Consider the following 17,770-nt stretch of genomic DNA (forward strand, 5'->3'; position numbering starts at 1 on the left):
GCTGTCATCCGATAGCACAACTATCGCCCATCACTAATGGCATTTCCCAGACGCGTTAGTACCACCGCCAAAAGCAGGCAGATGTTCATGCAGGCGGCGAATTTTAACAACAGTGTTTAATAGATAAATTAACTAATTAAAGAGTGTTTCAAGGCGAATGATAGCATGAACTAAAAACTACAAGCTCGCGGGCACAACTGGATATTTGTGAAAGACGTGCAGCGTGCGACTCGGCCGCGTTAAATGCCCCCAAAAGTGGAACTTCTACGCGCGTTTTTCGCTTGGGTGACTTAAGTTTTCCCCGACCTGGGAAAAGTGCCACATTTCCAAAAGGTAAATGCACTGCCATCAAGATTGATGGGACTCAGATAAGAAAAGCGGCAGTGGCTTTTCCGTGTTTACTTTCACTTACCCGTCCCCTGCCATCCCCGCTTTTTCTGGGGCTCCACAAACTGGAGCAGCCTGTACAAAATGCCGCGTGCCTAAAATAACTTCGGGCTATAGGAAGCTATAACTACAACAAGAAATCTATTTTTATTCGAAGAATGGCCACTATTGGGAACAAAATAAACAACAGCTACGAATCGGAGCCTTCCACAGGAAGCGGGGTAAGATTAATTGCTATCCCTGCGATGCGAGCTTGCTGAAATTCCGTATTTTACAGTCTTCGCTCAGTGAAAACAATGAGAGCCACATATCTGAAGAGGATCACATGAACTTACCATATCTGATGAAACCGAAAGCACTGAGCAGCCAGCCCATCAAGGAAACCCCAACGCCACCTAATCCGAAGACAGGCAGCCAGGAATCGCAGTTCCTGGGCTTCGGCGACAGCCCATATGGCCAGGTGAACAAGCGTCTGTATGGCTCCCAGCTGCAGAACCTCAAGCTGCCGGAGGTGGAGCCCCCTGCCGTCCGTCGTCCCTCGCCGGGCAAGATTGTCTTTCCCCGGTTCTACGACACCCTCATCGAGGAGAACAGCTGCAATGCCGTGGACATGGCCGTGTCAGTGGCTTGTACGGCCACTACGACAACGGGCAGCCTCTCGTTCGATGGCAAAATTAAGAGTCTGACCGCAAAGCCGGAAAGTCAGGATAAGCCTGGACCCTCCAATGCCAATCCACGGCTTTCCAACGTGCTGGAGACCTCGCTGAACACCTCCCAGCAGAAGTTCAACAACGAACGCTCGCCTGATCTCTTTGCCGACAGCGACGAGGACGGTGAAAACGACGAGCAACCGGAAAAGGAGCCGCCCACCAGGCTAGAAGATCTGCCCGAGGTGTTGGAAGAGTCGCAGTGCACCAGCGAAGCACGGGGCCGCTGCTCGCTGAATGCGCCCACGGAGTCCAGCTTTGTCGATGAACAGACGATGGACCTTTCGGCCACCCAGCTTAACGCCAACGATCCCCGATCGCATTTCTTGGAGAACTGCAGGAGAGAAAGGGAACTGTATCGCCGGATTCGTCGCTGCCTTCAGGGAGTTCGTCCGCCGCCCTCGGTGACTGCACCCGATGTGGACGTCATCAAAATGGTGCTAAGCATGAAGTCAAACGTACTGAACTTTCTCTCCAAGGATAGCCCTGCATCTACGCCCACAATAGAGGACAGTGGCATTAGCGAAACAACCTCTCTGTTTCGGCCCTCTCACAGTCTTTTGGAGGCTCAAAACATGGGCTGGCGGGATGTGCTTGGAGTGAGACATCATGGACTGAGGTACGTTATTAAAGGCTTTCATTTGTACCGGCAGTATCTGCATTATCCTTGTCCCTCCTCAGCTACAATCTAAACAAGGCTGCCGAACAAAATGAATACCTCAGCATGTCCGTGGTGGACCGCTATGTGGGCGTGGAAACCGCCACGTCCTATGTGAGATCACCCTCGAGTGCCAAGAAGAGAAACATGCGTATGAAGTGAGTAATAAAGTAGCTAACCATGTGATTGCATTACAAACTAACCAATCAACTCCTTACAGAATGTTAACCCAATCGCCTGGCAATCGCCTAAGTCACCTGGCCAAACGACGTGCCATATTTTCCTCTGCGAATCTAGCCACCAACTCACAGAAGCTCAACAGCTCAATTGGACCACAAATAATGCTAGATAAGAAGTGGGTACCTTTTTAGATTAAGAACTCCAAACACAAACTAATTTCTATATTTTTGGCTTACAGAAAAGCGCGAAATAAACGCAAGGCCACGCCCAAACGAAAGACGCCGGGCAGCAAGAAAAAAGGTAAGTGTTTTGATTAGATAAGCAAACGAACTTTTGTTAATGATGCATTTCCACCAGCCCGCAAGACGCCATCATCATCCGCTCGAAAGCGCCTATACCGCACTGATCTCATCAAGCCAGGACCTTCGAGAGAAACTTCCAAGCGTGCCTTATTCCAAAGTCCGGCCAAAACTCTGCAGCAACAGCAGCTAATGCCCCCCAAACCGCTCTTTAAGCCGGAGATTGCAAACCGCGTAGAGCGGTCAAAGCGCGCTCTCTTTTCGCCGGATCACCAGGGCAGCAGTAATCAGCTAGAGTCGCTCCTGAAGCGGAAAAGAAACGCCTGCGATGACGAGGATTCAGCTGATTTGGCTAGTCAGAGCAGCAAGCTCTTCCGGGCCGAGAGCAGTGGACCCAGTGGGTTGACTCCTCGCGCTCTGAAGATCAAGAGCCAGAGTTTCTGCATTGGGGCTGGTTCCTCCACTGCGGGTGTTCAGCTAAAGTTGGCGCAGCAGCCCGCTGCTACCACTGGCCAGACGCGGCTCGGTCTAGGTCTGAGCGGCAGCAGTAGCAACCTGGTTAACCCATCCTCTTTTGCAAGCGGTACGCCAATGGCGAGTAAGCTGCACCGAGCGCACTCGGAGATGAGCGCCACACCGAATAGCAGCATGACTGATAACCAGCGAAAGGTGAGCCCCTATTTATATTTACTTAAAATGAAATTCTTCAAAAGAGTATATCATAAATATGCCCTGGTATATGGTTTGGTATAATCGTCATAACTTATCGCTTTTATTGCCACAGAAACTGCTCTGGGCTGTGTCACAGGCACTGCAGGAGAAGAAAATTACACCGAAGCATGAGCAATTCCGTCAGCATGCGGCAGACCTTACTCGCATTGTGAAGCGCATCTTCCAGGAATTCTACCTGGGGCATTCATCCAGCAATAGCGAAACCCTGCTAAGGTGAGTAGGGGGTTGATATTATACTGCTATAAGCATTATTGGAACTTCCACTTTCCGCAGGCTGGCCAAGAAGTTTGCCTTTAGCGTGATTGCGGGGAAAAATGCGGATGACGTTTACCTGCAGGCGAGAAATCAGGAATGCGAGGCCAAGCGGTTGTCGAGCACCCGCCTCTCAGGCTACATCGGTCCGGAGGAGTTTGCCCAGCGTAAACTGCTTCTATCGCAAACATCGGTTGGAGGATCAGCAGCAGGTTCGGTGCGATCGCTGCACAACATCTTTGGCAGCGAGAACTCTATCGATTCCTTCGGTCTGAGTCAAATGAGCCTTCCTACAAATACGGACACGCAATCGAGTATAGTGGATCGCATCTCGGAGGATCTCTTCTGCAAGGAACGACAGCCCATCCGTCCCAATCCCTCGCTGCAGAACAGCTCATCGAAGAGCAACCTAGGCGGACTAGCGCTGCGCGAGAACATGGACTGCGAGTCTCGCAGGTCGGCGCAAAAGAACTTCACCGGCAAGGACCAGCAGAACATCAGTCCCTACTTTGGAGGCGGAGGAAGTAACAGCTCGGCAAGAAAGTTCCAAATGCCTCCCGTAGGCAATAGCAACAACTCTGGAGGCAAGGCCAAGAGACAGATTTCCTTTGACTGCTAGAAGAGTAGGGTTCAAAGAATTATTGTTGGAAAGGTAATGCTTACATTGGCAAAGGACAGGAGTCGGTGATGGAGCAGCCCGACGTATCCATGCGTTTTAGCCATTTTAAGCAGAAATATTACTTCGTTTTTGTTTCCATTATTTTTTGGTTGTTTTAGCTTAATTTATTCAACTGTCAGGTCTCTTGAAAAACAAACACTTTATATTTAATGACAGACAACCGTAAATTAGGTATAAGTAAAATAATCTGATATAGATCTTATAGATCGCCTCTTAGACTCGCAAGACCGCCAGACTTTTCCTCGAGCTCAAATTTAGTTAAAATTCAAGTTAAATTTTTTTTAGTAACGGCATATATGATCTATATGGGATTTATTTTATGCGACTCAAGTTTGATAAATGCAATATTTTCCACTGAAGTTTAGATGTATTAAGAACAGTTTGTGCTTAAAAATTACAAATTTTACTTATCTAACTGCACGTGTACTCAATGCAACTGAAATTAAGCTGAAACAAGTTCTGTAACAGTGTAAACTGAAATTAGTATAATAAAAGCGCCGCACTCAATAGTAACCACTGCGATGAATGTATCGTCTCACCAACCCAAAGGACACGATGTGGAATATAACCGCGACCACAATCAGACTGAAGCAATCCAGCCAGTAGGTGTAGTCGGCGGTGCGATAAGATCCCTGCTGGAGGACCTCCAGTCCGGTCTTGACGCACGGGTGATCCTCGTTGACGGGGCAGTCTGGAAATGACATTTGATAACTATGCATCCTGATTATGTACTGGGTTTAAGCGCACCGATATTATCGATGTCGATCCAGAACTTGTACATCAGTGCCTCGTTGGAGTAGAAGAATAACGAAAGATACTTCAAGCCAGGCACTGTGTCCACATTCATGTAGGTGCCTCCGAAAATCAGGAAGATCAGATCGAAGGGCGCCGCGCATTCGGAGGCCATCTTATCCGACTCGAAGAGGCTGGAGAGGAATATCCCATAGCCGACAGCTGCCACCGCGGACAAGCTCATCAGAAAGCCCATGCTGAGGTACAGCAGGAAGCCGCGCGTGTAATATATGGAGGCATATATCACCGACAGGAAGACGTATCCCTTGAAGAAGGCCACGGGCACGAAGGAGAGCACCAGGGCCACGTAGTAGGCGGACAAGCTGTAGGTGCCCTCGCCCACCTCCCTTCTGATGATGGGCAGGGCGGCGGGAAATATATAGGTCACGCCATAGCTGAACGTGAAGATCATCTAGAGAAGTTATGCTGCATTAGTTACCAATGTAGAGAGGAGAGAGACACCCACCTCGTTGCTGAGCATGAAGATGGATCCACCTACGTCCTGCACCGTCCGCTGGGTGAGTCCTCCAATCCCGGAGTACATGAGGGATAGTGTTACAGCGGTGATCTGCAGTTGGAGATAAGAATATTGCATTACAATATTACTTTGGCACAGCGAGTAGGCACTTACCATGAAGAAGCCAAAGGCGATGAGCCCACTCTTGATATTCCGCACATCCTCGGTCATGAAGCGCACCATCAGAAGGTACACCTGATACACCCAGCGGATTTTCTTGCTGAAATATAAGACATGTTTGGGAGTGTCAGAAAGATATTCCCCAATTGATTCCAGCTAGAACTTACAAGTTCTGCACGTGCTTCAGGTAATCCCCACTATAACTGCGAGCTAGCAGCCAGCTGCCGCTGTAGAGTCCATCCGTCTCGTGCTCGTATTTCGCCCGGAGCACAGCGCCGGCATTCTCCTTGCCATCCTTGTCCGCCAGGGTCTTCAGGTAGAAGTCCGCGGGATTGCAGTTCAGCGGGAGTTCGTAGCCAAGGCTATGATGTTCAGAATATAGCAAGGAATCTCGGGAGACAGGAGCCCACTCACTCTGTGAAGAACTTGGCCGCCTGCTCGGTGCGTCCCTGGTAGACAATCCTGCCGCCATCCATCAGGATGATGTGGGTGAAGAGCTCGAAGATATCCGACGTTGGCTGATGGATGGAGCAGATGGCCGCCTTCTTGTGGGTTCCATTTGGGCTGTTGCTCAGCACACCCAGGGCTGGGAGCTCCCGCATCGCCTGCAGCAGACTCTCATGGGATTCGGCCACCACCTCCATCTCGATGGACTTACTGCCGCTGCCACTGGCACTGCTCTCGCCACTCGGGGTCTCGAACGAGTCCTCGCCGTAGACCTGGTTCAAGGAGTGCTTCGCAATCCGCCTCCTTGTGCACAAGTGCCTCAATGTCTTGATCACCGAGTAGGCGCTGAAGCTGTCCAATCCCGTGGTGGGCTCATCGCAGAACAGGAATATGGGATCGGTGATCAGCTCCTCGGCCAAACTGAGTCGCTTTCGCTCTCCGCCCGACAGCTGCTGGATGCGGGTGTGGGCGGAGTCCCGCAGGCCCACTGCCAGGAGCAGGTCTGCCACCCTCTGACGTTTCTCCGCCTTGGTGGTGCGCCGGTGCATCTTGAAATGGGACTGGGAAGGACGTAAAATCGATGAAAATGTTCCTAAATACGAAAAGTCATTTAGGGAACTAAACTAAAAGATCCTTTTGTTCAATAAGATAAAACTGGGTTATGATGTAGTAAACTTTATTTCTAAATGAATGGTTATTTTAGTAGGGATCATTAGGGATAAGGAAGGATAAGAAGGACCCACCATAAAGTATAGATGCTCGTAGGCCGTAAACGTCTTCACGTTGATCTCGAACTGCGGCAAAAAGCTGGAGATGCGCGTCATCTGATGCCGCTCCATGGCCATGCCGTTCAAAACCACATCCCCGGTCAGGTTACCACGCAGCCGTTGCGAAATCGCCGCCAGCAACGTGGTCTTACCCGCTCCGGATCCGCCCAGTATGGCGATGAGGTCGCCGGTCTTCATGTGCCCGCTGGCTGCAAACCAAATCGAACCGGGCCAGACCGCAAATCAGTCCCATTCCCATCCATATCCACATCCGGAGCATTGACTCACCGTCTTGGAGGATCCGCAGCTCCCGCTTCTTGCGGCACTCGTTCCAGAAGCTGTAGTTGCTCTGCTCCTGGGCGGGCACATAGTAGTTCAGCTGCTTCCACTCGAGGCACAGCGATGGACCGCCCTGTCCCTGACCCGACGAGCCGCCGGATTCCTGCATGGTTCAAGCTAGGTTCGACGGGTTCAGTCACCTCTCCGACGAACTCCTATAATTCTGGCTATTCGATGTGCCGCCTTATCGCCTCCGGAGCAGGCTTATCTTATCTGAGGGTCCGCCGCTTACAATGTATTTGCATATCTGCTTGGGATCTTTGGGAGGAAACCTTAAATCTGTCTGGGCAAACGAAATCGCGGTCAGACGCAGCCGACTGTTCGCGTGAAAGACTGAGCGGCAACTGGGCATCGCCGATGCCGGCGACATGGTTTTCTACCCCCAACCGATCCATCAGCCACCGCCATCCCCGCTCCAGCCCATCCCAGCCCAGTAACATTAAACTTTTGACCGCATTTGGGTTGCCAGCTAATTGTCGCTTATCAATTCACGTAGTCAAACGGCGGCAGTTCAGCGGTGTCGGCCAAAGAGAGGCGCTCGTTGAAGTCATGCAGTCGGGCATGGTGGTGGTTGCCCTCCGGTTTGTGGTCGTCTCTTCGCCAGCAGCGCCGCAGTCGACCAAACACCAGGCGGAGCACCGTGAAGACGTCGATTAGCAAGTTTTGGACGAGCACATGCACCATCTCCACCAGCCCCATCACACTGACGCCCACGAAGAGGGCCAGGACACCTCCAAAGGATACTGTACAGCGTATACGAGATACATTTATATGACATCATATGAATAAAAGTTCGAGAAAGGACTCACCCACTAAGTCCTCGAAACTGTAGACCACATCCCGTCGCATGCGCACTTTGGGAGGAATCAGATCCCAGCGGAAGCTGGAGGTGGCAGTCTCGCTGCTGGCCACCTCCTCGTTGTTCTTGACGCCCCAGGAGCTCTTCTTGACCGTCTGCATGGTGTACTCGATCTCGGTGCAGGTGGAGGGGCACTTGCAGATGTGCAGCGCCCAGATGGGCCACTTGAAGTCCAGCAGGCACTCGAATCCGGCGGGATTGCAACTGGGTCCATCCACGTACGGGTAGAAGAAGGGCACGCAGTTGCACATCTCGAGGGCCATCACCGCGCGGCATCTGGCCAGGCACAGGGACTTGCTGTAGATCTACATAATCAAACGGAAGTAGATAAATAAATGGCTAAGAAGTGATTTTCATAGGTGTGATGTTGTATAGTAGAAACGTAGCACGTGCTTAGATAATAGCACATTCTTTTGGCGAATCCAAGTCTGGATCCCCTGCATCCCCCGCTATGAAATACGAGTTCCTTGCACTGATATGACTTATCAGGTGCTGTTTCATTTGACTTGGGAAATTTGTTTATTTGCCGAACCGAAACGCAGGGCATCCACCAGATAAGGTGTGTATATGGGCATATATGATGTACCTTCAGATTGGATGTCTCCTCGTTGTTGAACACACACTTGCGCTGGGCGACGCTCAGTTGGCGTAAGTTCTTTGATGCTCTGGGGATGGGGGAGCATATAAATCAATCTCTATGTCTGGATGATGGTGTAATGTAATCTGGGGGTCTGGTCTACTTACACCGTTTCCAGCACCTTGAACGAGGCGGTTATCTCGTCGGATTTGTGGAGGGCCACAATGTTCGCCTCTGTGGCCGAAACCTCAAATGGCGAATGGACGTCCAGCTGAAAGGTTGATTTCATAATTCAATAGCGACTCTTCTCAATGGAGGCCACTGTGCATCACCCACCACGCCCGTGCTCTCATACAAATCCATCCGGATGTAGCACTGCTGCTTTCCATACTGGCAGGACAGGGGCTGTGGCATCAACTCATAGGCAACTGGTCTGAAACGGAGGATGACAGGATCACCTAGACGCAAACCCATTTCCCAAACACTCACTGGCCACTCAGCACCGTGGACATGGGAGAGTTGATGGCGTAGCAGGCTCCTCGCTCCGTCATCACCCTCTGGACATGGACTTGGAAGCCGGAGTCGAAGCTGCTGATGACCTGCTCGAAGGGTCTGTCCACCCGCTGGATCATCTCGTACAGGTCGATCTGGTCGAAGCGCTCGTCCTCCGCGAACTTGGCCAACTCGGCGTAGTTGCCCGCCGTGGCGTTCACAACGGCGTACAGAAAGTCCATGAAGTAGAAGTAGTCCTCGTCGATGATGGACACATTCCACACCTCCTGTATGTACTCATTGGCCTTGAAGGAATCGATGTGGTCGTAGTAGCACAGGGTGACTGCTGGCAGGGATCCGTTCCAGCCGCGATAGTCTCGGTCGACGGAGATCACGGTGGGCGAGCTGAAGTAGCGCTCCAACTGGAGGCGACTAAGCACCAGGGCGGCGATCACACTGCTTATGACCACCCCCAGCCAAAAGAGCCTTTCCAGCAGATGGATACTCCGGTTGACGCACAAGCTCAGCGCCAGGAGACCAGTTTCGGCTCCTGCCTGGCCCACGACATCCCTCAACCGGTCAAAGTACCTGGTGCAACCAGTCAAGGCCAACCTGAGGAGCGCCAAGAGGCCTCGCAGGATCCTGGCAGTGACTCCTCTAATCCAAAGCCACAGTCGTTCGTTCGACATTTCTTTACCCAATGAAAATCGCAGGTAGTTCGTCACGGCTTTTATTCAGGTGCCTTATATGCTAGACCTCCACTAGTGCATTATTTCTTTGTTTGATTTTTAATAGATTTTAAGCACGAAGGACATGAAATGTCCTGCTAGAACAATACCTATAAGTGGAGTTCGTTTTTCCTCAAACGTAAACCCAATTGGATCTGTTGAGGGCGACACCCATTAGCGATTTATTGCCCAGGCCGATTTGTATGAGGAAAATGACAATGGCCATCAGAACGCCGATAAACTGTCGATGGACAAAGGCTACAAACGGGTTAATTGGACAACTGCCACCCACTTACCCCGCCCAAGGAGCGAGTGTCCAGCGCGACGATTCCACAGGCTTCCAGGGGTTGGTCAATACTCCTCTGGAGCTGCAGCAAAAAGCGATTAATGGTCCTTTCCAGGCGGGCGCTACACACCTCCAACTCGTTCAGCACCTGGCATAGGTTACACTTCTGGGGTGTGGAGTGTAACATATAGAAATCCGATTGGATTATATTTCAATATTGATGATTACCTGTTCCAGGATCTGCTCGTTGACCGCCAGGATGAACCAGATACGCCCGCCATGCATGGCCATCCAGAGCAGGCGATATACCATCAACACGGTCTCCTCCCAGAGAGGAGTCTCAAAGAAGTTGAAGATCAAGTAGAACTCTACACAAATGCTGATCAGGGAATTGACTAGGTTTAGTACCAGAAAGGGGCCAAATCTCGATAGATACTTGTTGTGGACAAGCTCAATAAGATTGCAGGCCGATCTCATCTCTTCAATCATCAGCGCGGATCCTCCACCCGCATCTACTAGAGCTGCAAAAGCGCTCTCGTATCGGGCATCCAACTTGGTCGTACCCTGCGGTGGTCTCTGCAGCAACTTCAGCTCCTTCAGACACATCCGCATCTGGTCCAGCACAAGCCACAGGAAGTGGACGGGAAGGGCGTATTGGAGTACCCCCAGACTCATCATTATGGCAGGCAGGTTGTAGACACTATTGCTGCTCCAAGTGGTCGAGAACTCAAATTTATAGTTCACCACGTCCACCAGAACACACAAGCCATGAAAGGCTGTAGTGGTCACCATCAGATGAAGAGTCCTCTGACCTTGTCTCTTATAGACCTGACGTTTAGCTTTTCCTTTGAGCCCCGAGATTATGCAATTAATCTGGAACTCCACTCCATGAGCAAGAGGACGATTCAATATGGCATAGTAAACCAGAACGGCAATGGTCGTCATGTTTCCGGGGAACTCCATCAGGTAGAGGAGTTTTTCAATCGTGGGTATCTCCGTTGTGAACTCTTGGCACTTGACAATGCTGCTAATCCAGATGTACAGAAGCAGGAACAGGCTCCAAAGGGAGTGACTCCAGCGGAGAACGCCCCTTTTCCCACTTGGATACACGCCAAAGAACCGGTTGATGGTCAGCAGGAGATTCTCCCAGTACGAACTGTCCATCCTGAGCCCGCTTTAATTAATGATTAAAAGTGGTAAAAGACGCATACTTCTAATTGATGTGATTGATGATTAGACTGAAGCAACTGACAGGCCTAAATGATTTCAGGAACTTATGTCCTAAGTAGTCATCATGCGGAGCTCAGAGAAGCCACCAACGCCAGGCGCTAAACTTAAGGTTTTTCCAGGAGAAATGTGAGTAAACAATATTTTAAGATAAATCTACAGTTCCTGATTTACAGACCTCTTTCCAATCCACAATATGCTGAAAGATACAAAGAGCTACATAGGGCTGTATTCTGGTTACTTCTCATCGCCGTTCTGGCAAATACGGCTCCCATAACCATTCTACCAGGCTGCCCATACAGAATCTACCGGTTGGTCCATTTGAGTTGGATGATTCTGTGGTATGGATCGTTCGTCTTGGGCTCCTACTGGGAATTCGTGCTCGTCACCACACAGAGGGTATCCTTGGACCGCTACCTAAATGCCACTGAGTCTGCCATCTATGTGATTCACATATTTTCCATTATGCTCCTCACTTGGCAGTGTAGGCACTGGGCTCCTATGGTGATGAGGAATATCGTAAGATCCGATCTAGATAGAGCTTACACCATAGACTGCGGCAGAACCAAGAGATTCATTAGGCTGCATATGTTTTTGGTAGGGCTTTTCACCTGTCTAGCGATTTTCTTTAGTATCTGGACCCAGAAATGCCTTGTATACAGATCGATCTTGAGCATCAACAGCTATGTGATGCCCAATGTCATAAGCAGCATATCCTTTATCCAGTACTACCTCCTGCTCCAAGGAATCGCATGGCGTCAAAAAAAGCTAACTGAAAGCCTGGAGCGGGAGCTTATTCATTTGCACAGCCCTCGAATATCGGAGGTTCAAAAATTCCGGAGGCATCACGCAGATCTGATTGATTTCACCAAAGTGGTAAACCGGACGTTCCAGTACTCCATCTTACTGCTCTTCGTGGGATGTTTCCTGAACTTTAACCTCGTCCTGTTCCTCGTCTATCAGGGCATTGAGAATCCATCGATGGCCGACTTGGCCAAGTGGTTAAGTATGCTCCTCTGGCTGGCCATGCACGTGGGAAAGGTATGCTGCATCCTGTACTTTAACCAGAGTATTCAGAACGAGGTGGGATAACCCAAAATAAATTCAGACCATTGTTGATATGTATATCTGTAGCATTTCAGGTGCTTGACTGTATTGAGTAGAGTGTCGTGTACCAGAAATGATCTTCAGGATGCCATTGCCCATTACATTATCCAAATGAGGACGAATGTGCGGCAGCATTTGGTATGTGGAGTCATAAATCTGGACCTCAAATTTTTAACCTCTGTAAGTGTGCTTTACAGCTTTATTGCAAATAATTAAATTGCTAAATTTAGTTGCTGGTGGCCTCTGCTGATTTCTTCATCTTTCTGCTGCAATATGACGTCACCTATGAGGCCTTGTCCAAGTCGGTTCAGGGGAATGTCACTAGAAATCAATCCTAAATATCTAAATATGAAAGCATGTACTGTAAACGAACAGAATCGCAGAATATACAAAAGTCCTTTACTTATGATTTTTTAAAATTGGCGCCTCTGTCGCGGATAATCGATAGCATATACTTATCGATACTTGCCTGGCGATTGGTGCAACTCTGCCAATCTGAAGTATTATCGTATCTTGCAATTTTGCACGCCAAATATAATAACTTTAATTTCGCTGACCATGTGCGACGTTGCAACAGTGCAGAAGATAGCCAATTGCCTGGGCGTCAATCCCGGCAAGGTGCATCTCAACGAGGAGCAGGTATGGACGCCAAGCTGACCCTGAAAATCGGATGATTCTCACCGCCCCACCAATTTATTTTCTGTTGTGAAGGTCGTAACGCGCACGAGTGGCCAAAAGAAGAGCGTGGCCGGATTCGCCACGATCCTGGAGAGCCTGGCCAGCGAATCCAAGTCGGAGACCGCCCAGAACAGCAAGGCGTCGCGGGAAGTGGAGGCCCAGGTGTACCAGTGGATCGAGTTCTCCGTGCTCTACGTGGCGCCCGGCTCCAAGGACAAATACGTGTCCAAGCAGCTTCTGGCTGACTTCAACAAACTGTTCGCCAGCAAATCCTACCTGGTGGGCCACTTCATCACGTTGGCCGACCTGGCCGTCTACTATGCCATTTACGATCTTGTGGTGAGCATAGGATTAATTCCCTAGCTCTAGTTCCTATGCCATTTAGAAATTCCCTGAAATCTATTTGAATCATTTCAGAAATCCCTCTCGCCGGTGGACAAGGAGGCCTATTTGAATCTCTCCCGCTGGTTCGATCACCTCCAGAACCGCGCGGATGTGCACCAGGGCGAACCACTGCTGAACTTCACCACCATCTACCTGCACGGCTGGGCCACAGGCACTCACATCTAAGCCACGGGAGGAACCTTTGCATCCACTCACATCCAGTCACAAATGCGACACTTAAGTTATTTATTTCTATTGCATTTCACAATGTAGTTTTGTGTGTGATTATCATTTAATGCCAATGAGAGAGTTCAGCGTTGGAATATGAAGAATCGTTAATGTAGCCCACACTACGAGTTGTTCTTGTTCTGATAATCGGATCTCAGCCGTAGCTCCAAATCACGTGCCCTTTCGTTGCGTCGCCGGTGCAGCGTGGGATGTGTAGCAGCGACTCCTGCTGCGCCAACATCAGTTCGCCTGCACCTCGCGCGGCGAGCTGATGGAATTGCCCAGGTCCGTGGGCTCCGTGCACTTCCACAAGCCGTAGGTCTTGCCCACGGTGGTCTGCCACAGCCGGAGAGTGCCGTCCTCGGAGCCGCTGGCATAGAGCTCGCCATCCGGGCTGAACTTCACGCTGTGCACGGGTCCGAAATGGCCCTTGAAAGATTCTGTGGGGAAACAGTGCCTTAGGATTAACGAATACTCATTAGAGGAGTTAGTAGTTCTTACCAATTTCGTTTCCTGTGATGTAATCGAATTTGTACATCTTAAAGTCCTCGCCGCCACAAACAAATACATGTTTATCCGGATGCAAACTGGCCGACGCCACGTTCGTCGGCACTTTCACCTCCTTCAGCTTCTTCAGCGTGTCGATCTCCCAGAAGCTAATCGAGGAACCGTGCGATATGGTCAGGATGTGATTGTCGCTGGAGATCTCCAGGCTGTTCGGATTGCTGTTGAACTGCAGGCGCTGCACCTCGATGCCCGTCATGCGGTCCCAGAGGCGCACCGTCTTGTCCTCGGCCGCCGATATGATGCACTTGTCGCCGCGGCAGAAGAGCGCCCGCTTGATGGACCCCGTGTGTCCGGCGTACTCCTCCGGCTGTGCCTCGGGCTGCTCCAGGTTAAAGACCCGCACCAGCTTCTCGTTGCTACCAGTCACTATGTTCTCGGAATCCCTGTCGAAGGCCACGCTCTTCACGATGTGCTTGTGCTGGAAGCTGTGTATCTCGGCCCCGCTCACTGCATTCCACACCTTGCCGGTGAAGTCGGCCGCTCCGGAGGCGGCCAAAGTGGCGTTCCGGTTGAGGGTGGCGTTCCACACGGCGCCCTTGTGTCCCTCGAAGGTGCCCACCCAGTCGCCGGTGTCGCCGTGCCGCAGCATCGGGCTGCCATCTGCAAGATTCACAATTCACGATTCTCGGTCAGTTGCATTCGCTTTCGCCCGCCGGCGAGCGTGCGTGCATAAATTAGCGGATGCGGACGGAAGCCACCTTGACTCAATGCCTGCCGCCAAGGCCAACGACCTGGCTGCCTGCCGCTCGCAATCATGCAAGCGAGCTCCCAAGTTCACGTCACTGGCACTGCACTGCACTGCTCCGCTCCGCTCGGCGGGATCGGGAACGGGATGCAGGGTGCTGCAGTGCAGGGACGCGGCTTGTTAGTTCGATCGAAGCTACATTTCATTTCGCAGTGTGAATGGTCATCAATGCATTCTATTTGTGAGATCAACGATCCCCTAACTCTCGCCATTTGAAGGACTTCTACTAGTGTTTGCCTGCTACTTCTGCTTCGTAGAGAAACTCTAAGCGACTAGTTCTAGTTTAACTTTGCAGAGAAAGGTTTTCTGTTTATCTCGCTGAAGGAAACAAGCGCATTTAATAAAATAATGTGTAATGTGTTATGTAATTCCCCATTCTAATTTATACAATTACTGTGGCCTTAAACTTGAAATGATTCATCAGAGTGAATACCGCACGAATTAACCACACATTAAATACTGTATCCGAATAATTTGCGAATACAATATACGAAGCGGATCTCCTGGGTAGCAGCACTACTCTACATCGCTACAGGAAAGTGTATCCACTGACCAGAATCTTCCAGGCGAATCTTTCCGCTCCCGACAGCCAAACGGCAGCTGCATATACGCAGCATATAAATATAGAAGTTCCAAGGTGTTTCCTGAATACATTTACCGAGCGAACCGAAAGCACACAACGAGCAGTTTCGAAAAGTTGCTAAACAAGGGAAGCGAGTACGTTAAAAGGCGATAACGAAGTCAACTTGAACTTGCGCTCTTTCCGCATAAAAGCAGCATTTGGCGAAAGCCGCGAATGCAAAGTGCTTGTAAAATAACACACAAAAAATACAAGCAATAGCTAACAAATTGCAACTGCAATTGCAATTGCAATCGCATCGACTGGCTGACACCTCAAGGCAAAGAACACGAATGTAGCATGCGAATTGTAGCATGCGAGTGGCGGCAAAAGGGTTTTCGCACTCGCAGAAAACAGGTTTCGCTCGCGATAAGTGACTTTGCATTTGGGTCAAGGTTTCCCACAGGCTAGACATGATGCTACATCGTGTTTGCCCGCCTGTGCTACATATGATTCGCCGATCTGATGCAGCACCTTTTCTACGAACACAATAATCCATCAAAGAACACGGACAACATAACTTGTTTTGCACCATAACGATTACGCTGGCCTTCTGTATCAAGCATTATTTGCCTTTCCTACGAAACTCTATTAAACATTGAACTAATCAGGAATAGTAATAGATTACTATTATATAGACAGTAAACTATTGCTAAATCGAACACAAGTTTTATCCATGTCCTATGGAATCAGCAGCAGGAAACGTTTGCATATTAGAAAATATCCTGTTGATGCTAGTGATGCATCGGCACTCTCAACCCAATTGGATAGATATGACAACCACTGTGCGACGACGGAAAGTGGTCTATATATAGCGCGCAAGGACGGCAAATCGCATGCGACTTGCTGGCCAATCCCACGGACTTTACCTTTGCAGGCCGAGATGAGAAAGTAGCCGGCGTCGCAGATGTCGCTGAAGTCCAGGTGGACCACGGGTCGCGTGTGGCCACTGCAGGTCAGCGGGATTTGTCGCAAGTTGTTGGCGGCCATGCTGGTGGTGGTGGTGAGGTGACTGTGTGGGTGTGTGGTCCGTAATACTTGTGGGTTTCTTTGAGTGTAGCGACCGTTATGTCTGCCGAGCGTCTGGCGAACTGAGCACTTAATGAATAGCTGGCGTTTTTAGGGCTACTTTGTACTTGGATTGGTGGCTTCTCCTGGTTAATTGCTCTTCACTGCCCGTACGATAATGATTTTCCCGTTCGTTGCTTAAGTTCGAGGTGCTGCTGTGGCCGTGTGTTTTGCGGGCTTTGCAGCGGTGTGCAGTGTATTTACAATCTGATGCGTTCAATTTTATAAACAAGAGGGGAAAATAATTACGCGACACGTTGTTGTTGTGAATGGACGATTGGTAGCCGACTCCAGCCTCGATAGCCCGTACACACAGTATCTATCGGCGGCGGTGGGCGCGTGAGGCGATAACTTCTCGCGGTGGCCGATTAGCTAGAGCTGTGTCACGGCAGTAGAGGCCAAGGTATAATTCAAAACTAGGGAGTTTTAATTTGGTATATAATTGATATTTTGTTCTCTTTTTTTTTCTTATATATTAACCAATTAACTGCACAAAAATACATACTTTAGAAATCACTGCCGAGCACTATCGATGTCCAACAGCGAACAAGTCACGACATTTCTTGCACATAGCCCATCCCTATTTACTTGTCAAAACAGCAAATTTTCATTCGGGCCAGGAATCGACTGAAAATATGTCCGCTATTCTAAACCACGCAATTCGCCGCCAATTCGGCTGTACTGCCGCCCGGAATATGTCCGGCACCGCCGCCGTGGCCGGCGAGCACTCCGGTAAGTGTCCGTCCAGGGACCCAATGGCCAAATTCGTCTCCTTTTGTAAGGTTAAGGTTATGTAATTTGGCCGTTGGGCAAGATCGATTGGCGGAGGAGTCCATCTTATAACACACCTCCCCTGCTCATCTCATCCCCTAGGTGGCTACAAGGTGTGGAAGCGCCTGTCCTTCTTCGTTGCCGTGCCCGCCGTGGGACTGTGCATGCTGAACGCCTACCTGAAGCACCAGGAGGAGCACGACAAGCCCCGCCAGGAGTTCGTCAAGTACGATTACCTGCGCCGCCGCGAGAAGCGCTTCCCCTGGGGTGAGGGCCAGAAGAGCCTGTTCCACAACCCCCACGTGAACCCCCTGCCCGACGGCTACGAGCACTAGGTGGCCACCGCCTCCGGTCCCCGGGGATGTATTCGTTGTTTGGTAGTGATAAACGTTAATGTAAACTGAACTTTAGGCGGAAATACACAGAAAACACATTTACCCAAACACCCGTTGGCGCTTCAATAAAGATCAAATAAGAGCGAGGACATCCCTTAAAGAATCAGATATGTGGGACACATGGACATGCATCTTGCATCCTGGGTTAGCTAAACAAGGTGGG

General features: G+C 50.1%; 8 protein-coding genes across 9 annotated transcripts; 4 read left to right on the forward strand and 4 right to left on the reverse strand.

The window, feature by feature from the left end:
* Positions 1 to 45: 45 nt before the first annotated feature.
* Positions 46 to 4,407, forward strand: LOC122615244. 2 transcript variants are annotated; one of them, XM_043790207.1, is made up of 9 exons: positions 46 to 333; positions 545 to 608; positions 665 to 1,713; positions 1,776 to 1,910; positions 1,973 to 2,107; positions 2,171 to 2,232; positions 2,290 to 2,900; positions 3,016 to 3,176; positions 3,237 to 4,407. In XM_043790207.1, the coding sequence occupies exons 2-9, from the start codon at positions 546 to 548 to the stop codon at positions 3,832 to 3,834; spliced, it is 2,814 nt and encodes a 937-aa protein (XP_043646142.1). In that variant the 5' UTR covers positions 46 to 333; position 545; the 3' UTR covers positions 3,835 to 4,407. The 2 variants fall into 2 exon arrangements, with proteins under 2 accessions (XP_043646142.1, XP_043646143.1); XM_043790208.1 differs by lacking the exon at positions 46 to 333 and having other exon boundaries at positions 365 to 608.
* LOC122615246 (protein brown) lies at positions 4,282 to 6,985 on the reverse strand. Its single transcript, XM_043790209.1, has 8 exons — positions 6,826 to 6,985; positions 6,514 to 6,746; positions 5,738 to 6,330; positions 5,491 to 5,685; positions 5,318 to 5,423; positions 5,153 to 5,254; positions 4,642 to 5,098; positions 4,282 to 4,585 (listed from the first exon to the last, which is right to left on the reverse strand). The coding sequence occupies exons 1-8, from the start codon at positions 6,983 to 6,985 to the stop codon at positions 4,398 to 4,400; spliced, it is 2,034 nt and encodes a 677-aa protein (XP_043646144.1). The 3' UTR covers positions 4,282 to 4,397.
* Positions 6,986 to 7,359: 374 nt separating this feature from the next.
* On the reverse strand, positions 7,360 to 9,493 carry LOC122615249 (sodium channel protein Nach). The gene is made up of 6 exons (XM_043790215.1): positions 8,802 to 9,493; positions 8,649 to 8,745; positions 8,480 to 8,583; positions 8,322 to 8,400; positions 7,686 to 8,040; positions 7,360 to 7,619 (listed from the first exon to the last, which is right to left on the reverse strand). The coding sequence occupies exons 1-6, from the start codon at positions 9,491 to 9,493 to the stop codon at positions 7,360 to 7,362; spliced, it is 1,587 nt and encodes a 528-aa protein (XP_043646150.1).
* Positions 9,494 to 9,665: 172 nt separating this feature from the next.
* On the reverse strand, positions 9,666 to 11,009 carry LOC122615250 (putative gustatory receptor 59e). The gene is made up of 3 exons (XM_043790216.1): positions 10,047 to 11,009; positions 9,829 to 9,984; positions 9,666 to 9,773 (listed from the first exon to the last, which is right to left on the reverse strand). The coding sequence occupies exons 1-3, from the start codon at positions 10,980 to 10,982 to the stop codon at positions 9,666 to 9,668; spliced, it is 1,200 nt and encodes a 399-aa protein (XP_043646151.1). The 5' UTR covers positions 10,983 to 11,009.
* Positions 10,915 to 12,515, forward strand: LOC122615247 (putative gustatory receptor 59f). Its single transcript, XM_043790210.1, has 5 exons — positions 10,915 to 11,014; positions 11,089 to 11,174; positions 11,252 to 12,128; positions 12,180 to 12,332; positions 12,383 to 12,515. Exons 2-5 carry the CDS (start codon positions 11,113 to 11,115, stop codon positions 12,488 to 12,490), a joined length of 1,200 nt encoding a protein of 399 aa, XP_043646145.1. The 5' UTR covers positions 10,915 to 11,014; positions 11,089 to 11,112; the 3' UTR covers positions 12,491 to 12,515.
* A 116-nt stretch (positions 12,516 to 12,631) lies between these two features.
* On the forward strand, positions 12,632 to 13,562 carry LOC122615114 (eukaryotic translation elongation factor 1 epsilon-1). Its single transcript, XM_043790011.1, has 3 exons — positions 12,632 to 12,791; positions 12,864 to 13,169; positions 13,248 to 13,562. Exons 1-3 carry the CDS (start codon positions 12,711 to 12,713, stop codon positions 13,398 to 13,400), a joined length of 540 nt encoding a protein of 179 aa, XP_043645946.1. The 5' UTR covers positions 12,632 to 12,710; the 3' UTR covers positions 13,401 to 13,562.
* On the reverse strand, positions 13,444 to 16,758 carry LOC122615112 (serine-threonine kinase receptor-associated protein). The gene is made up of 3 exons (XM_043790007.1): positions 16,243 to 16,758; positions 13,944 to 14,609; positions 13,444 to 13,882 (listed from the first exon to the last, which is right to left on the reverse strand). The coding sequence occupies exons 1-3, from the start codon at positions 16,361 to 16,363 to the stop codon at positions 13,683 to 13,685; spliced, it is 987 nt and encodes a 328-aa protein (XP_043645942.1). The 5' UTR covers positions 16,364 to 16,758; the 3' UTR covers positions 13,444 to 13,682.
* Positions 16,759 to 17,012: 254 nt separating this feature from the next.
* Positions 17,013 to 17,696, forward strand: LOC122615116 (cytochrome c oxidase subunit 6A, mitochondrial). The gene is made up of 2 exons (XM_043790012.1): positions 17,013 to 17,173; positions 17,315 to 17,696. The coding sequence occupies exons 1-2, from the start codon at positions 17,077 to 17,079 to the stop codon at positions 17,545 to 17,547; spliced, it is 330 nt and encodes a 109-aa protein (XP_043645947.1). The 5' UTR covers positions 17,013 to 17,076; the 3' UTR covers positions 17,548 to 17,696.
* The last annotated feature ends 74 nt before the right edge of the window (positions 17,697 to 17,770 follow it).

This window comes from Drosophila teissieri, chromosome 2R (genome assembly GCF_016746235.2).
Source record: "Drosophila teissieri strain GT53w chromosome 2R, Prin_Dtei_1.1, whole genome shotgun sequence".
NCBI classification, from domain to species: Eukaryota; Metazoa; Arthropoda; class Insecta; order Diptera; family Drosophilidae; genus Drosophila; species Drosophila teissieri.

Bases quoted from the DNA above. Each gene is read 5' to 3' on its own strand.
- LOC122615249 (XM_043790215.1), bottom strand. From the start codon at position 9,493: ATGTCGAACGAACGACTGTGGCTTTGGATTAGAGGAGTCACTGCCAGG. The intron at 8,746-8,801 runs GTGAGTGTTTGG...CCTCCGTTTCAG, and splicing joins TCCACGGTGCTGAGTGGCCA to ACCAGTTGCCTATGAGTTGA. The intron at 8,584-8,648 runs GTGGGTGATGCA...TCAACCTTTCAG, and splicing joins TGTATGAGAGCACGGGCGTG to CTGGACGTCCATTCGCCATT.
- LOC122615250 (XM_043790216.1), bottom strand. From the start codon at position 10,982: ATGGACAGTTCGTACTGGGAGAATCTCCTGCTGACCATCAACCGGTTC. The intron at 9,985-10,046 runs GTAATCATCAAT...TCCACACCCCAG, and splicing joins ACGAGCAGATCCTGGAACAG to AAGTGTAACCTATGCCAGGT. The intron at 9,774-9,828 runs GTAAGTGGGTGG...GTCCATCGACAG, and splicing joins ACACTCGCTCCTTGGGCGGG to TTTATCGGCGTTCTGATGGC.
- LOC122615114 (XM_043790011.1), top strand. From the start codon at position 12,711: ATGTGCGACGTTGCAACAGTGCAGAAGATAGCCAATTGCCTGGGCGTC. The intron at 12,792-12,863 runs GTATGGACGCCA...TCTGTTGTGAAG, and splicing joins TGCATCTCAACGAGGAGCAG to GTCGTAACGCGCACGAGTGG. The intron at 13,170-13,247 runs GTGAGCATAGGA...GAATCATTTCAG, and splicing joins ATGCCATTTACGATCTTGTG to AAATCCCTCTCGCCGGTGGA.
- LOC122615116 (XM_043790012.1), top strand. From the start codon at position 17,077: ATGTCCGCTATTCTAAACCACGCAATTCGCCGCCAATTCGGCTGTACT. The intron at 17,174-17,314 runs GTAAGTGTCCGT...CTCATCCCCTAG, and splicing joins CGTGGCCGGCGAGCACTCCG to GTGGCTACAAGGTGTGGAAG.
- LOC122615112 (XM_043790007.1), bottom strand. From the start codon at position 16,363: ATGGCCGCCAACAACTTGCGACAAATCCCGCTGACCTGCAGTGGCCAC. The intron at 14,610-16,242 runs GTAAAGTCCGTG...TGAATCTTGCAG, and splicing joins TCTCATCTCGGCCTGCAAAG to ATGGCAGCCCGATGCTGCGG. The intron at 13,883-13,943 runs GTAAGAACTACT...GTTTCCCCACAG, and splicing joins CATCACAGGAAACGAAATTG to AATCTTTCAAGGGCCATTTC.
- LOC122615247 (XM_043790210.1), top strand. From the start codon at position 11,113: ATGCGGAGCTCAGAGAAGCCACCAACGCCAGGCGCTAAACTTAAGGTT. The intron at 12,129-12,179 runs GTGGGATAACCC...GTATATCTGTAG, and splicing joins ACCAGAGTATTCAGAACGAG to CATTTCAGGTGCTTGACTGT. The intron at 12,333-12,382 runs GTAAGTGTGCTT...TGCTAAATTTAG, and splicing joins ACCTCAAATTTTTAACCTCT to TTGCTGGTGGCCTCTGCTGA.
- LOC122615246 (XM_043790209.1), bottom strand. From the start codon at position 6,985: ATGCAGGAATCCGGCGGCTCGTCGGGTCAGGGACAGGGCGGTCCATCG. The intron at 6,747-6,825 runs GTGAGTCAATGC...TTTGGTTTGCAG, and splicing joins GCTGCGGATCCTCCAAGACG to CCAGCGGGCACATGAAGACC. The intron at 6,331-6,513 runs GTGGGTCCTTCT...CGTCCTTCCCAG, and splicing joins ACGAGCATCTATACTTTATG to TCCCATTTCAAGATGCACCG.
- LOC122615244 (XM_043790207.1), top strand. From the start codon at position 546: ATGGCCACTATTGGGAACAAAATAAACAACAGCTACGAATCGGAGCCT. The intron at 2,233-2,289 runs GTAAGTGTTTTG...CATTTCCACCAG, and splicing joins GCCGGGCAGCAAGAAAAAAG to CCCGCAAGACGCCATCATCA. The intron at 3,177-3,236 runs GTGAGTAGGGGG...CACTTTCCGCAG, and splicing joins AATAGCGAAACCCTGCTAAG to GCTGGCCAAGAAGTTTGCCT.